The following is a 15,209-nucleotide window of genomic DNA, read 5'->3' as shown; positions in this document are numbered from 1 at the left end:
GTTTGTGGGCCAGATGTATATTCTTGTATATTGTTTATCTATAGTATGTATAGATATATATAATTAAGGAATAGTTGATACATGCCTTTTACCTAAGAGAAAATTCAAAATGACTTTTCTTAAAAATTAAGTATGCCCTTGCATTATGTCAATTAATAATGGAATGTATCTGTCTCATATACTAGAGTCTAGTAACTAGACTAAATTATTCCATAGCAAAGGTGCCATGTATAATAGAAGAGTGCTTCTCAACTCTGGTTGTAAATAGCTATCACCTGGGGAACTATTAAAGCAATACCAATACCCAGGTCTACTCCCAGAGATTGTGATTTAGTTGGTCTAGCAACTCTACCTGGCCAGTGACTGTGATAAATCTGGCTTACCATGTGGATAAACTCATCCAAAGAGACTGTTCAAAGAGGCTGGGGCTTTTAGGAGACAAAATCCAAAGAGAGAATGTTCCCAATGGAAGCCAGATCTTTAAGCTTTTTCTTTGATGCCCCTAGCACTGTGGCCCAGTAAAGATCCTTGGGCCTGATGGATTCTATTGACGTTGCTCCTCAGGGTGAGTGAGAGAAGTCCTGGCCTTCTCTACCCATACCCACCCTATTTCTCAGTCAAACGGTTAACCCAGAATTCATAGCTATTAACTCTGACTCAAATGGGAATTATCATTCCAAGCATCATCAACTAAGAGCACCAGTTTGGAAATGCAGTCAGCTTAGAAATGCAGCAGTCATTATTGCCATTCTTTGATATTTTCTAGAATTAGTTATGTCAGGTATTTTTGTATTAAGTCGTGGAAGAAAATGTAGTGCTTTGATATGTATTTAAACTATTGATAGTAAATACCTACCTAGAAAGGAAATCTTTAGAGCGTAACTTGTGTAAAAGGTAATATACTGATACTAGATAAAATAAATAATTCGTGATGCCACATCTATACATGTAAAGAAGAATGAACACATATAATATTTCATGATGTAATTATTCACCAGACATGAGGGCAGATTTTTTTGGTCTGCTTTTGAGAGAGCATTTTTTAGTAGCTTTATTGAGATATAATTCACATACCATACAATTTGCTCTTTTAAAGTGTACAATTCAATGACTTTTAGTATATTTGCAGAGTTGTAGAATGATGACCACAATTTAATTTTTGAACATTTTTGTCCCTCCAAGGGAAACCCCATATTCATTAGCTGTCACTTGCTGTTCTCTCCATTCCCCCACCCCCAATCCCACTACTATCCCAAAGCAACTACTAGTCTATTTTCTGTCTCTGTAGATTTATAGATTTTCCCACTCTAGATATCTCATATAAATTGAATCATATAATATGTGGTCTTTGTGACTGGCTTCTTTCGCTTAGCATAGTATAATGTACCCATGTTGTAGCATGTGTCAGTACTTCATTTCTTTTTATTATTATTAATATTATTAAATATTATTCTGAATAACATTTCATTGTAGAGATATACCATATTTTGTTTGTCCATTCATCAGTTGATGGACACTTGGGTTGTTTCTAGTTTTAGCTATTATGAATAGTACTGCTATAAACATGTGTACAAGTTTTTGGGTGGACATATGTTTCATTTCTCTTGGCATGGAATTGTGAGGTCAGATGGTAATTTTATGTTTAAGTTTTAAAGAAACTGTCAAACTTTTTTCTTGAATGGCTATACCATTTTACATTTCCATCAGCAATTTATGCAGGTTCTAGTTTCTCTACATTCTTGCTAACACCTGTTTTTGTCTGTCCTTTTGGTTATAGCATTTAAGTAGATGTGTAGTAGTATCTCATTGTGGTTTTACTTTGTATTTCATACAGAGATTTTGAGCATTTTTTCACGTGCTTATTGGCTATTTGTACATATTCTTGGAGAAAAGTCTGTTCAACTCCCTTGCCCAGTTTCTAACTGAGTAGAACTTTTTAATCTACTACCTATGTTACAGGTTATGTTTTGTGACAGCTCATTTTTTTTTCTCAGATGGTATTTCCTAATTATTTGCTAATGATTTTTTAAGTAGTTGTGATATTCTATCAATTTGGAAAAAATGTAATTTTTTTATTAATAACGATTTCTATTTTCTCAGGTCACACTGCAGAATCGAGTGACATTACAAAAGATCAGATTATCGGTCTATGTACAACCACCTTTAGTATTGACTTGTGATCAGTTCACCTTTGAATTTATGGGTAAGTGTTTTGTTTTGGCTTAAAGTCTATCATGGTATGAGGTTTTTTTTTAATTAAAATTTTTTTTATCAGTGGGTTTATTTCATGACTATATTTCTTGTCTGAATAGTGAGACTGGTATCTTCCTGAAATCAATGATTGTGTTGTTTTGCTTATATTTTCCCTCCAAACATCAAGCATGGACATTCAGTGAATGGCTGTTAAGTTGAAGTAATTACAGATTTTCAAGCGCTTTTCTTAATAATTGTACTTAAATACTATATTTTGGAAGGCTTTTTTATTGGTGTTTCTCTAGTGAGCTATTTATTGAATCTGTAATGTTTGAAGAAAGAATATTGGCTTTGGAGTCTGGCCTGAATTTGAATCCTGGCTCTGACACTCAATGTGTAACCATGGGCAAGCTACTTTAGTAATTACTTGGAGCCTCAGTTTTGTTTTGTTTTAATCTGCAGAAAGGGGATAATGATATCTGTGTTACAGAACTGTTTTAATTAGAATTTAATCAGAAAATTAATTGGACTTAATTAGAAAATGAATCTATGTAAGGTAACTGTAATAATGCCTAAGATTTCTTTGCATAGGGTCTCTCTTACCACTTACATCCAGTTGTCATTAGTCCTGTTAAAATGATTTCTGAATTATCTTTCAAGTCTTTTTCTGTCTTTCTTCACTGCTACTGTTCAGCTGGGTACCCTATGTCTTATTCACAAAAAGCAAGAACATATCTCTCTTTTTTCCTTTTTATAACCAACCCCTACCTTAGGTGCCCGACAGATAGTAGAAACTCAGTAAGTATTCATTGCATCAGTGAATGAGTGATTGAATGGTTGAGGTAAACTTGTAGGTGATATCTCACTTTATTTTTTAATTTTTCACAATACTTCCAACTTGTCTTTCTAAAACACATTCTGGACCATTAATTTTTCAAGTTAAAAACCTCTTATAGCTCTCTAATGCAGGTTGGAGGTCAAATACATGAATATGGAAGGCTATGCACAATCTGCCAAGTTGCCACAGTTTTAGTTACATCCATATCCAATTCCCCTTTCCATTTTCTCCTGCAGTCTGTGTTCTAGCCATGATAAGGTACTGTTTCCCACTCCCAAGTTCTCTTGCCCTTTGCGTACCTTTTGCTTTGTTCATGCTGCCTGTTCATTTGAGTAAAGAGAAGCAGTGGTGTAGAATGTTAGGTACTCTTGTTCTGGAGTCAATTCCCAGCTCTGTATTAGCTATATGACCTTGGGCAAGCTTTTTAATCTCTTTGTAGCCATTTTCCTCATGCACCAAAAAATGGGGATAATAATAATACCCACCATGTAGGGTTGTTGTGAGGATTAAATGAGTTAATCTATGTAATTGTTATGTAAAGTGCTTAAGACAGTAGCTGGCATGCAGTATATATCTAATTTTAACTGTTTGTTAATAATAATTGTCCAAAATTATGTAATATATTATTTTTACATTGCTTATAGCACCAGAGATGACTAGAACAGTAGGCTTTTCTGTTTATCTGAAAGGAAGTTATTTACCATCTGAATTGGAAGGAAATGCTGTTGTTTCTTATTCCAGACCTACAGGTAAGCATACAGTTGTTCATGAATTTACAAGCCTAATCACTTCTTTTAAGTTTTTGGAGTTATGAGTTAAATGTTTAAGTGTTTAAAATGGGAAAACACATTGTAAAATATTATTAAATGAAAAAATATTCTTTTCTAGTGTTAAATAAAAATGTATGTTCAAATTACTTTGATGTGTTATGAATAATTAGTGATAGTCTATTTAGCTGATTTCCATATGTAATGTTTGATTCTATCTTTTCAATTAATAGCAAATATGATGTATTTTTATTCCCACTAGAAGAATGTTATCTAGTCAGACTTCATGTATTTGAACTAAAGAGAAAAACCTAGTCTGAATTAGTAAAAAAGACTATTATGGGTTGCTGTAATATTAAGTCAGTCTTCAGAGTTTCAAACACTGCTTTAGTGATTAAATAAAACTATTATCTTACATGTTAAAATATTTAAGAACAGGATCTGTATTATTTCAAGAAACTCTTAATAGATCAAAAATATTATCTTTAGTCCAGTGAGATGTAATTATTATAAATTTCAACTTGGGTTCAATTTTGTAGTTTTGTGTGTGTGTGTGTATGTGTAGTGAATTTTTCATAGTAACAGTTTGACAATTAGTTGATTGATAGAATAAGAATAATTAGTTATTGCTTTTTTTAAAAACGTTTAAATGTAGTGTAACTGATAGGGTATTTCAACAATGTTGCATTTGTGTTTTTTAAGCATTTCTGTACAGTTTTCTTAATTTAAAAAGCTTAGAGATGCCTTATTCATATTTTTTTCTCTCTGTTGATACCTACTTTGCTTACTTAGCAATGTTTTTATGAGACTGATGCAACTACCTACTGTGCTAACAAGGCACCTTGGCAATGTTTTTAATAATAGTAGTTCTTATTTTGTCTAAGTGAATTTTCTGTTTTATGCATTGACAACTCTATGCTTGGAGGTGATTTTGTAACTTTAGTACATGTTTTCAAAATCTGTTTCTCCTTCTTTGTAAGTTATTTTGCTTTAAATTATAAAAAAAATCATTTCTGGCCAGAAGTAACCACTTTAACCATTTACCTGTATTTTCAAAATTTGGGGTAACATAAATATTTTATGGTTAAATGGCTTTGCGAAAGCTGGCTTTGGAGAAATACAAATCTTCTGTAAGGGATCAAAGAATGATGGACTTCTTAGTTGGATGTTTCTGAAAAGAGCATTGAAATGTTCAGTGTTATTTTAATTTTGAGTTGTGAAATAAAAAACAGGAAATGTTGGCTAAAATCTCTAGATCATTTATCATTAACTGAACATCTCAATAATCATAGGCATGATTATACTTTTTATCTTTGCTACACCTTGTGTATGTAGTTATAGAGATTGTTGATGCCTTAATTCAACTCGTTATTTCATTTGCTTTCAAAGAAAAGTAGTGATAGTGGTTGAAAATAAAGAAATGGATTACCTAGCAAGTGGACAAAAGGCTTAAAAATTCATTACAAAGTTATAAAATCATTCAGTGAGCTTATGGTTGCACATACCATTTTTAGCTATTATGCTTTTCTAAAGACAGAATTTGAAAGACTATAAATTGTTACTAAACCAAAGAGCATAGGCATTAATTGGTTGAAAGTTAATTAGAAGTTAAAGTAAAAACAAGTCTATAAAAGTAAAAGAATACCATGACAAGCTGAAAAAAAATAGACATTGTTCCATAGTAGTATCTATTAACTAAAGTTATAATATAAGCAAGACTAACTGGAAATATTAATATTATATATTTGTCTTTCACTCAGATTTTTTCCAAAAAATTCATTTAATGCTCTTGATGTCATTTACATATTGAGTCTGGTTTGCTTTTGGCTAGATCATGTATCTTTACCTGTTTTTGCCACATTTATACTGGAATAACACCCTCTCATGGATTTCTGAGAATGGATGAAATATATTGTTAGATTTCATTTATTCATGTTACATTCTTCAATTGTGAATCGGCTTATCTTTATTGGAGGGCCATTTAAATCATCTGTAAGAATCTTCAAAATTTTAAATTATATTTTAAGCAGGTATGTGTTAAGTTTGTGTTGTAATTTTATAACAGATAATTTGTTACATTTTCTACCCTATCCCTTTTTGAATTGCCTCTGATGGATAGATCGAAATCCTGAGGGTAAGTGAAAAGATAATTTAGAACAAAATGAATTTCAGAACTGAAATTTGGTCAGTTAATTCAATTGGTATTATACCATGAATGAATTCTTTTTATGGACTACTGTTTTAACTATAGCAACCTCTTTAGGGTGATTCAGTGCCTTGATCTGGCTATGGAGAAGCTAGTATATGTTTCCACTTATAGATACTTGTTATTCATTATTAGTTGTTTCAGAGTCATGAGAAACAATGAAGCTCCATGACTTTTTTGAACAAAACCAAAGGCACCACTGACAACTTATTTTTGTAAGTCATTGGTGATTTACCTGTATGCTCAGTTATCTTGGTTTACTTAAAAAGAGTAAGGAAAAAAATTCTGAATTCTAAATTGTATGATTCTGTATACCCCAAAATATTCACCTCTTTGATCAGAATGCCATGTGTACTCATTCTATGGGCCTATTTCTTGTCTTGTTAGAATTTGTGGGGGAATATCATCAAGGGACTAACCCCTTGAACTTGCCTGGGTCAGTGTTGTCACCATTTTGTTTTCCCCAAATCCTTTGTTTATTACTCTGCTATAATACTTATCATACTATGAATTTCATTAAGTTTGTTCCTTAGGTTCCCCTAGTAGATTTTTGAGCTCTTTAAGAGCAGGGTTCAAGTACTTAGGATTATATAGTATCTGGTTATATGACAGGTACTCTATAAGGATCTTCTACTTTGATTATTTTTCCTCCTAGACACAGACTTAATGTGATGGTTTGTCTTAGTTTAATAGCCATTTTAGATTAGTATTAGGTAATATTAATTAGTAATAATTAGATAAATAAAATACTTAAAAATAATGGCATTATTTACTCATATAGTTTTGGTGGTGCCAACAACCTGAGTTGCATAGTGTCTGGGAGGTGAATATATATTTATATGAGAAATATTTTAATAGAAGTAAGCTTTTAGCTTAATAGTATAAAGTATGCTTGTCAAATTAGAATTTGGGTTATTAAAAATAATTTTAATAATGAATATTTACATTTTACTTTGCAAGATTTCATGTAACTGATAAGATTTTGCAATAACTTTTATAAAATACAATATTATTATTTAAATTATTTGTTTTGAGTTTTAAAAAAATCAGTAAAGGTTATTATTGAAAGGAATTTATTTCCTCTTACTAAAAATTCAGATCAAACCATGAGAAAAAAAAATCACAATATATGGAAATTTTAGTATTTCAATGCAAACCTGAAGCTGGTTTTAATAATCTCTTATTATATATTTTAAAATTATAATTAAGCTTCAGGGAGTAGAGTTGAAATATTCAGCTTTACCTAGTAGGCAAGAAAATAATATGTTGCCACTTAGATCTTACTTACATAAGGCTTCAAATTTCAAAGACTTTTCCATTTTATTGGCCTGATCTGTTCAGGCTGTATTGCAGATAAGCAGTCCTGCTTTTACATATGGAAAAAGAGAAGCAAACGAGGTTTTATGTTGTCCCATAAGAGTTTGTCTCCATTATTTCTGCATTAAAGTTACATGACATGGGCAGTGTAAAACATGACTGCAGATGGAGCACAGTACGTAGCCAGACATAACAGGAAGGGATCAAGGAAATTCTGGCTACCAGACATTGCTACTGCTTTGGGGTTCCTTGTTTTCAATAAGAAATGACTCTAGCAGGCCCCTGGAAAGAGTTCTAAAGGCATTATGTAGATGTGTAATATATAGATATAGTTATTCTACTCTGGTATATAAGTTCTTTTTTCTTTTTTTTAAAGCACATTTTGGCATCCCTCTTGACAGTGATACTGGTCTCTTGGGTGTGCCAGGGGTAATTAGAATTCTCTTCCTGGAAAAATTGTTCTGTCAGGAGTGATTTTGATCTGAATTTTCTCTCTAAGTGTTAAATAATTTTGTGATTAATTGCACCATGGTAGTTGCGACTATCCATTTCCTCTAGTAGGCTAGAAGGGGACGTGTTTGAAGGAGAGGTGATTATATTTGTTTAAAAACTGTAGGAAAAGTCAGTGTGATGAGTGAGTAGGCCAATATTTGAGTATTACAAATGACCAAATTCTTCTTTTCTCTCAGCATTATATTCAGAGAGTTGAATAAGCCAAATAGAGACTGTTTTGCCAACTAAATATCACTGATGGTAGGCAGTTAGGATCAGTTAGGCTCTTTCAACTGAGTTGAAAGCTATCCTACTAGCAACTTTGGAAAGTCTTTAAGTGCAATATAATTCTTTCCTTCCTTATTACAGATACACATATGCATATACTCACACATACCTCTACATGTTTCTGGCTTCAGGTTCTTAGCTACAGTCATAGCCTGAAGAGTAACTGGTAGCCAAATCTGCATTCCAAGTTTCTTAAGAAAATGTAAATCTCAATAGAAATGTGCCACTGATAAACTCCATGTCTAAATACTAGACATTATATTTTGAAATGTTCGGGTTTTAATTTGATGGGAAGTAATATAAAATATTGGCAGTATAATTTTTCTTTTTAAAGGTATGGTTTCCTTAAACTGATTTCTAAAGGATTTCATACCCTTTTTTCCCCCCCAATGGTAAAACTTTTCAAGCTGCCATCATTTAAAAAATAGCCATAATCATTTTATTAAGTATGAGTGTCATCATTTTTCAAAGTAATGTTTTCCAAATGTCCTGTGAAACAGGTTTACAATTCCTGGAGAGAAAAGAAATTCTGGAGGGGTTCTTCAAATCTTAGCAACTGCAGACCATTGCCCTAGTGTGTGATATTGTCATTAACTGACTTAACTGAGCTGTGAATTGAGTTACAATGTATTTCCCTTCTTGGGTTTATTAGTGCTTGCAATCCATTTGTTTCAATTTCTGAAACATTTATACACCACCAGTTTCTTTAGCTCTGGGTTCTTGGAGTTTTAGGGTAATAATCTAAGTAACATAAGGCTAGTGTTGTTGATCATGATTAATTTTGTTTGACCACAAATTCAGTCAGTACCTGGTCCAAGTGAAGTAGAGCCACAGTTTCAGCAGTGTAGTTTTAGAAGAGCATTTACAGCCAAATTTTATTTGAACAATTAGCTCAGACTTTGGTTGAAAGTACATAGAAGATAGCTTCTCTTTGTGCATGTACAGGATTGTCAGAAGATGAAGCATTTTTTCCCTGTTATTCTATTCATTGAAAATGAAGGAACTGGAACTAGGTTTCAGTTTCCTTGTTCTTTCCAGACTGCATCTATTAATTGAGGCTGTAATTTATATATTGTAGAGGAAAAACATTAGTAGGTATATTTCCATAATATGGGGATATATGGAATATATGAAGTTGGAAAAAATAATGCTTTGTAATATTTTTTGTAGTGTTATTGATAGTTGTGGTCTGAGCAGTAGCTTAGATCACGTTACCATAATATTTTGAGTCAAAACATTTCATCATTTTAAAGTACAAATACACATGCCTCTAAAACCTCACAAAATGTCAGGAAATAATACCCTGGGACTTCTCTGAAGAGACACCAGTTATAGTTTGCATCTAGGATTCCAGGAGAAGTGAATTTAACATCTGTTGGTTATGAGCAAAAAATGAGCTATGTAAAATTTGATGGATAATAGATTATGTTGAAGAGAATGACAAATATGCTCCACATGCTCTGAAAAAGTATTTAATTGGCTTCATATATCAATATGCTTGCCATTGTTGATCTCTTACTATCCTAGTGAATAAGTAGTTCTGAAAAGTGTACTCCCAGCTTGGTTATAGAGTAAACCACACAACTCCAATTGGCATTAACAAAATATATTGCTAATTCTAGGAATCCTATTTGGGATCATGTCTCCAAACTTTACTGCTTCCGCTTTTGCTATTTTTAAGCTGCTCTCTGACTCCACCGTAAAGAAATAAAGGAATTAATGTGTGGATCTATCCAGTAGAGTAGAACATTTTAAGTTTTCCTTTTTTCTACAGTAGTTTACTAAGATATAGTTTTCTGTATATTATCTTTTGTCTTACCCAGTCAAAAATAGAATCCTAGTATAAAAGGAGAGAGAACTAAAGTTGTAGAATTGCTTTACTTGATTTATAAGTAGAGAGCTTAATTTGCTTTGGTTTCAGTTTCATTCTTTGTAAAAATATTAAAAGGAATGATTTTTAAAAACTTTAACTTCTGATATAAAACTCTTCATTGTTATTTATTTATGCAGTTACTTATTTCAATATACCTGTATACTTTCTGAAAAAATTTGAGAATTGAATGACTATGTAAGCCTTTCAAAATGTTGCTTAACAGTGATATGTAAAGTTAAATGGATTGAGAAAAATTCAATTTGTATGAAAGTAATATTCTTCATATTGATGTGTAAAATGACATTAGAATGAACTTCATTAGAACTTCAGTAGGGCAAATTCTGCTTTCATGCTCATAATTTATTGCAAATTGTTAATTGTATTTTGAATCTCCAATAAGTAAAAAAACAAAAATTAAAAAATTCGGGGGGGTAAAGAAATGATTAGATATGGTCATATAGAGTCTTCCTGATATAAATTTCATATTCTTTGCTCGTTTTAGCAGATAGTCTTGGGTTAGGGCTAGAGCTTTGAAGGTCTTAAAGACAGTTCAGTAATTGAATATAACTACATATTATGTTTTATATAGCATTCAACTGTGATGATTTTTAAAATATGATATTACTATTAAAGGCAGAGTTTACCCCTATGCTCCTTTTTAAGATTTTATTTTTGCCTTACACTTTTTGACAATAAAGTAAAAACATAAATTATGATAATGCTTTCTAGTTATTTCAGTTATGCTAAATGAAATGGGCAGGTAACAAACATTTAAACTAAGATATGTTGCTACTATGTACTACTATTAGTAGTACAATATTTTTCTTATTTGTCAAATTTATGAATATATGTTTCTCTTTATTTCAGGCATTCCTCGAGTTAGCCAATGTAAGTTTAGACTTCCCCTGAAATTAATCTGCTTACCAGGCCAGCCTTCAAAAACTGCAAGCCACAAACTAACTATTGATACCAACAAATCTCCAGTCAGTCTTCTCAGTCTCTTTCCAGGTAGGACTCTTGAAGTAACATGCCTGTAACATCAGAAATGTTAAGAATTTAGAATGGAATCCTTCATCAGCAGGTAATGATGGGGTAATTATCAGATAATTGTTAAGTCAGAATATAAAAGTGCCTCAAGGATTTTTTCGTTCTGTTTGCGGGTTCAAAGGAAATAGCTTATATCAACAAGGTAATAAAGCGTACCTTTTAAGTTTGATTAAAATTATTATAATCATTATTTTGCTTCAGTATTCAGAAATGAAAACATCAGATGTTTCTTTTTAGACTGTGGAATTTTTTGGCTTGGAATGTAAATATTTATTATTCATCTTTATTGTAGGTTTTCAAATATATCCCTTTTCTAAGCATGTAAATATTTATTATTTGTCTTCATTGTAGGTTTTTGGAAAGGTACCTTTTAAAAGCATATTCTTATGCCCCTGAAAAGTAACCTCATAAGTAGGTACTCTGTGTGGTTGTGCTGTCTTCAGCAGCTGGAGGGGGCAATGTTCATTCTTTGCCTCCAGTGCTTTAGAAGGGGCTACATGTATAAAGCTAGAATATCACAGTGAACATTATTGGTAATTTGTGAAGGTGTGACTTTCTCCAGGTGTTGGTTTTTCTTTTCGAGTAGCTTAGAAAAGAGAGAGGCATTGTTTGGATAAAACATCTTTAGTTGCCAGGGTTTCTAATGTGTCGCATCTAGTACCTTTCTTGGTGATGAGGTGGAATTAAAAAAAATAATCTGGGAATTAAATCGACCCTTTTAAATCCATCATTAAAAATCAGCACTGTTGACTGTAAGATGCATCTTCATCCTTGCATTAGTGAATGGATTTAGAATACAAGTATTTCCCACAAGGTTTAGAAATTTATGGTAAGTCAACTTTTGTGTTATTACCTACTTAAAGTGATTAAAATTTATTTTTCATTAATTTGAAGTGTTTTTAAAAGCTTTATTTATATATAACTCTATGAAAAATCTCCAAGATGCTCTTTATTACAGTTAATCTAGTTTGAATGAGTTTGAATGAATGAGAGAGTGTGTGTGTGTGTGTGTGTGTGTGTGTGTGTAGTTAGCAAATAGTTTTGTACTTTTTGGTTTCTAATTCCCTTTCATTCCCTTTCTTCTTCGTCAATTTTCTTATAACAAATTTGGATTATAAAAAAGGCAGAGAGGGGCTTCCCTGGTGGCGCAGTGGTTGAGAGTCCTCCTGCCGATGCAGGGGACGCGGGTTCGTGCCCCGGTCCGGGAGGATCCCACATGCCGCGGAGCAGCTGGGCCCGTGAGCCATGGCCGCTGAGCCTGTGCATCCGGAGCCTGTGCTCCGCAACGGGAGAGGCCACAACAGTGAGAGGCCCGCGTACCAAAAAAAGAAAAAAAAAAAAAAAAAAAAAGGCACAGAGTCACTACCTTTATAACATCTTATGCAAACATACTAGTTCCTTGGTCTCGTATTCTATCCTGACAACATAGTTGGAAATTGTATGTTGCGTACCAAATTTATTGATGCCTTTGAAAAATGTTTAAGACTCTGGCTTCTGAGTGGTCAATCTTTACTGTAGATGACTGAAACCGATAGAGATTGAATAAGAATGTATGCTTTTGACCAGAGAGGGAAACTCTGTAAGCTATGGATTGGTTAAGAAGTACTAAGGAAAGCTTATAACTCATCTGTCCTGATTTTGGACTCAGTTGTTTTGATGTCACAGGTATCTTAGGCTCGTCAGCATATATTTGCTTCTTATTCACTTTAGAAATGGGACTCAATGACAAATTTTAAAAATTTCCCCTGAGTCAATTTATGTAATATAGTTTTGTTCTTTTTTTGAGTTTCCAGATTTGTGTTAATATTAAACATGCTGGAATCCTGTAATTGTTTAAAAGAAGTACTCTTGCTACTTTTTCACTTTTCATGATACGTTTCACTCTTGCTATATATGATGTTAAAGTTGCTATTACAAGTTATTTTTTAACGGAAATAAAATTAATGATATTCATAGAGAAGAAATAAAACTACTTTTAATCTACATCTCTTCCTATTTGTCTATTTCAGTTCTTTTTTTTTGTATATTTAAAATTAATTTTTGTTATTACAAAAGAAATGTGAAATTTAGGAATGAATAACCAAAAAGAAGAAAATGAAAGTTACTGGTAATTCTTACACCCAGCAATATCTACTTATATTTCATTACATTTCCCTACTCTTTTAAAAAATATTTTTTCTAAGCATTTCATCCCCCCAAAGAATATTACTTTGCATATTGCTGTGAGACACCTTTCTATATAATTAGATTTTTTATTTTATGATTTTAATGATTACATACTATTCTATCATAAATAATTTGGCCAGCATTATATTTTTCTATATTTATGTTGTTTTCAGTGTATTAATATTGTAAATATATTATAGCAATATTTCTCTAAATTTATTATTTCTTTTTTTTTTTTGCGGTATGCGGGCCTCTCACTGTTGTGGCCTCTCCCGTTGCGGAGCACAGGCTCTGGATGTGCAGGCTCAGCGGCCATGGCTCACGGGCCCAGCCGCTCCGCGGCATGTGGGATCTTCCCAGACCGGGGCACGAACCCGTGTCCCCTGCATCGGCAGGCGGACTCTCAACCACTGCGCCACCAGGGAAGCCCTATTATTACTTCTTTGATGAATATGTAAAAGTGGAATTACTGAGTCAAGCAAAGGATAATAGTATTTTTAAAGCTTTTGAAATATAATGTAAAATTGACTTCCTGAAGGGCCATACTAGTTAACTCTATCAACAGTGTTTGAATGGAGGTGTCTAGTGCCCCAAATACTGGCCAGTAGAGAATATTATAATTATAAAAAGCTTTAATATGCTTAATGGCTATATAGAAAATATTTATTTACATATATATATAAATAATTATCTGGAGTGATTTTAGCTAAATGTGACTTAAGCAAGGTAATATGTATTTTTTATCTCAAATAAAGAGAGGTCCACAAGTGGGCAATGGAAGCTGGTATAGTGGTTTGTGAATGTTATCAAAGACCCAGCTTTTTTCTTTCTTTGCAATGTGCATTTTCTAGTGTGTTGGCTTGTTCCATGGCAATAAGATAGCTGCTTTGGCTTAAGTCATCATAACTGACTACAGGGCAGGAGGTAGGGGAAAGAAATAGCTATAGCAATGACTGTAACTTTTATCAGAAAGGCATGTTTCCATAAACTTCTTAGGAGATTTCTACTTAGGCCTCAATAGCCAAAATACTGTCACATGGCCTCTTCTAGCAGTAAAGGGGGCTGAGAACTAATGTAGATGGGCTGGGGAAAAAGAGGCTGGGAATAGATGTTAAATTAGCTGACATTCAGTGTATGCCATGATACCAGTAATTTTACACAAAAATTTTACATAAATGTAATAACAGGGCTTCCCTGGTGGCTCAGTGGTTGAGAGCCCGCCTGCCGATGCAGGGGACACGGGTTTGTGCCCCGGTCCGGGAGGATCCCACATGCCGCGAAGCGGCTGGGCCCGTGAGCCATGGCCGCTGAGCCTGCGCGTCCGGAGCCTGTGCTCCGCAACGGGAGAGGCCACAACAGTGAGAGGCCCGCGTACCGCAAAAAAAAAAAAAAAAAAAAGTAATAACAAATAGCGTGCTATTGTAGCAGCCTTTTATTGTCAACGAATTTGTATTTTAATGTTTACATAATATTCTATTGTTTAGGGGTGCCATGTACATAGCTTTTTTGTACTTCTCTGTTTCTCTTTGGAGAAATTCCTTGAAGATAAATGACTGAGTTAAAGGATATGCACATTTGAAAACTTTATTCAAATGCCAAAGTTACTTCCAGAATAACTGTATCAGGTTACAAGCCCAACATCAGGGTTTGTACCCAGGATAGCAGCTGGATTTAAAGCTTTTAAAATTTTTGACATGGTTAGGTGAAATATGACATCTCTTTTTAAAATTTGCATTTCTAAATTATTTGTTAGCATAGAAATTTTGTAATTGTTATTAACTACTTGTATTCTTTTAACATATAAGGTTTATATTTTTAGGTAGTAAAATTTATTTTAAAATTTAATTTTATAACTGTTTTATTTAGTTTCAAGTTTTCATGTTGTGCTTAGAATGATTTCTATTTTAAGGTTATAAAATATTAATTATATTTTCTTCTGGTACATTTTAATACATTCTTTAATTCTGAAACACAGCTTCAGTACATTTTTTGTTTTTATAAAAAACAACTTTATTGAAGTAT

The 15,209-nt window shown here is 32.8% G+C and overlaps 1 protein-coding gene across 7 annotated transcripts in view; it reads left to right on the top strand.

Moving 5' to 3' along the window:
• Nucleotides 1-15,209, top strand: part of BBS9 (Bardet-Biedl syndrome 9) — a 445,438-nt gene that overhangs the window by 184,042 nt on the left and 246,187 nt on the right. For 5 of the 7 annotated variants that reach the window (XM_060305434.2, XM_060305433.2, XM_060305432.2 and 2 more), the window contains exons 14-17: nt 2,101-2,203; nt 3,676-3,780; nt 5,918-5,932; nt 10,842-10,982. In XM_060305434.2, coding sequence (XP_060161417.1) covers nt 2,101-2,203; nt 3,676-3,780; nt 5,918-5,932; nt 10,842-10,982 — 364 coding nt within the window. The remainder of the gene's footprint in view (nt 1-2,100; nt 2,204-3,675; nt 3,781-5,917; nt 5,933-10,841; nt 10,983-15,209) is intronic. The other 2 variants (XM_060305435.2, XM_060305437.2) reach the window with 1 other exon arrangement.

Source organism: Globicephala melas, chromosome 9 (genome assembly GCF_963455315.2).
Source record: "Globicephala melas chromosome 9, mGloMel1.2, whole genome shotgun sequence".
Classification (NCBI taxonomy): domain Eukaryota; kingdom Metazoa; phylum Chordata; class Mammalia; order Artiodactyla; family Delphinidae; genus Globicephala; species Globicephala melas.
Note: the sequence above shows the minus strand (reverse complement) of the source record. Positions and strands in the feature narration are given on the sequence as shown.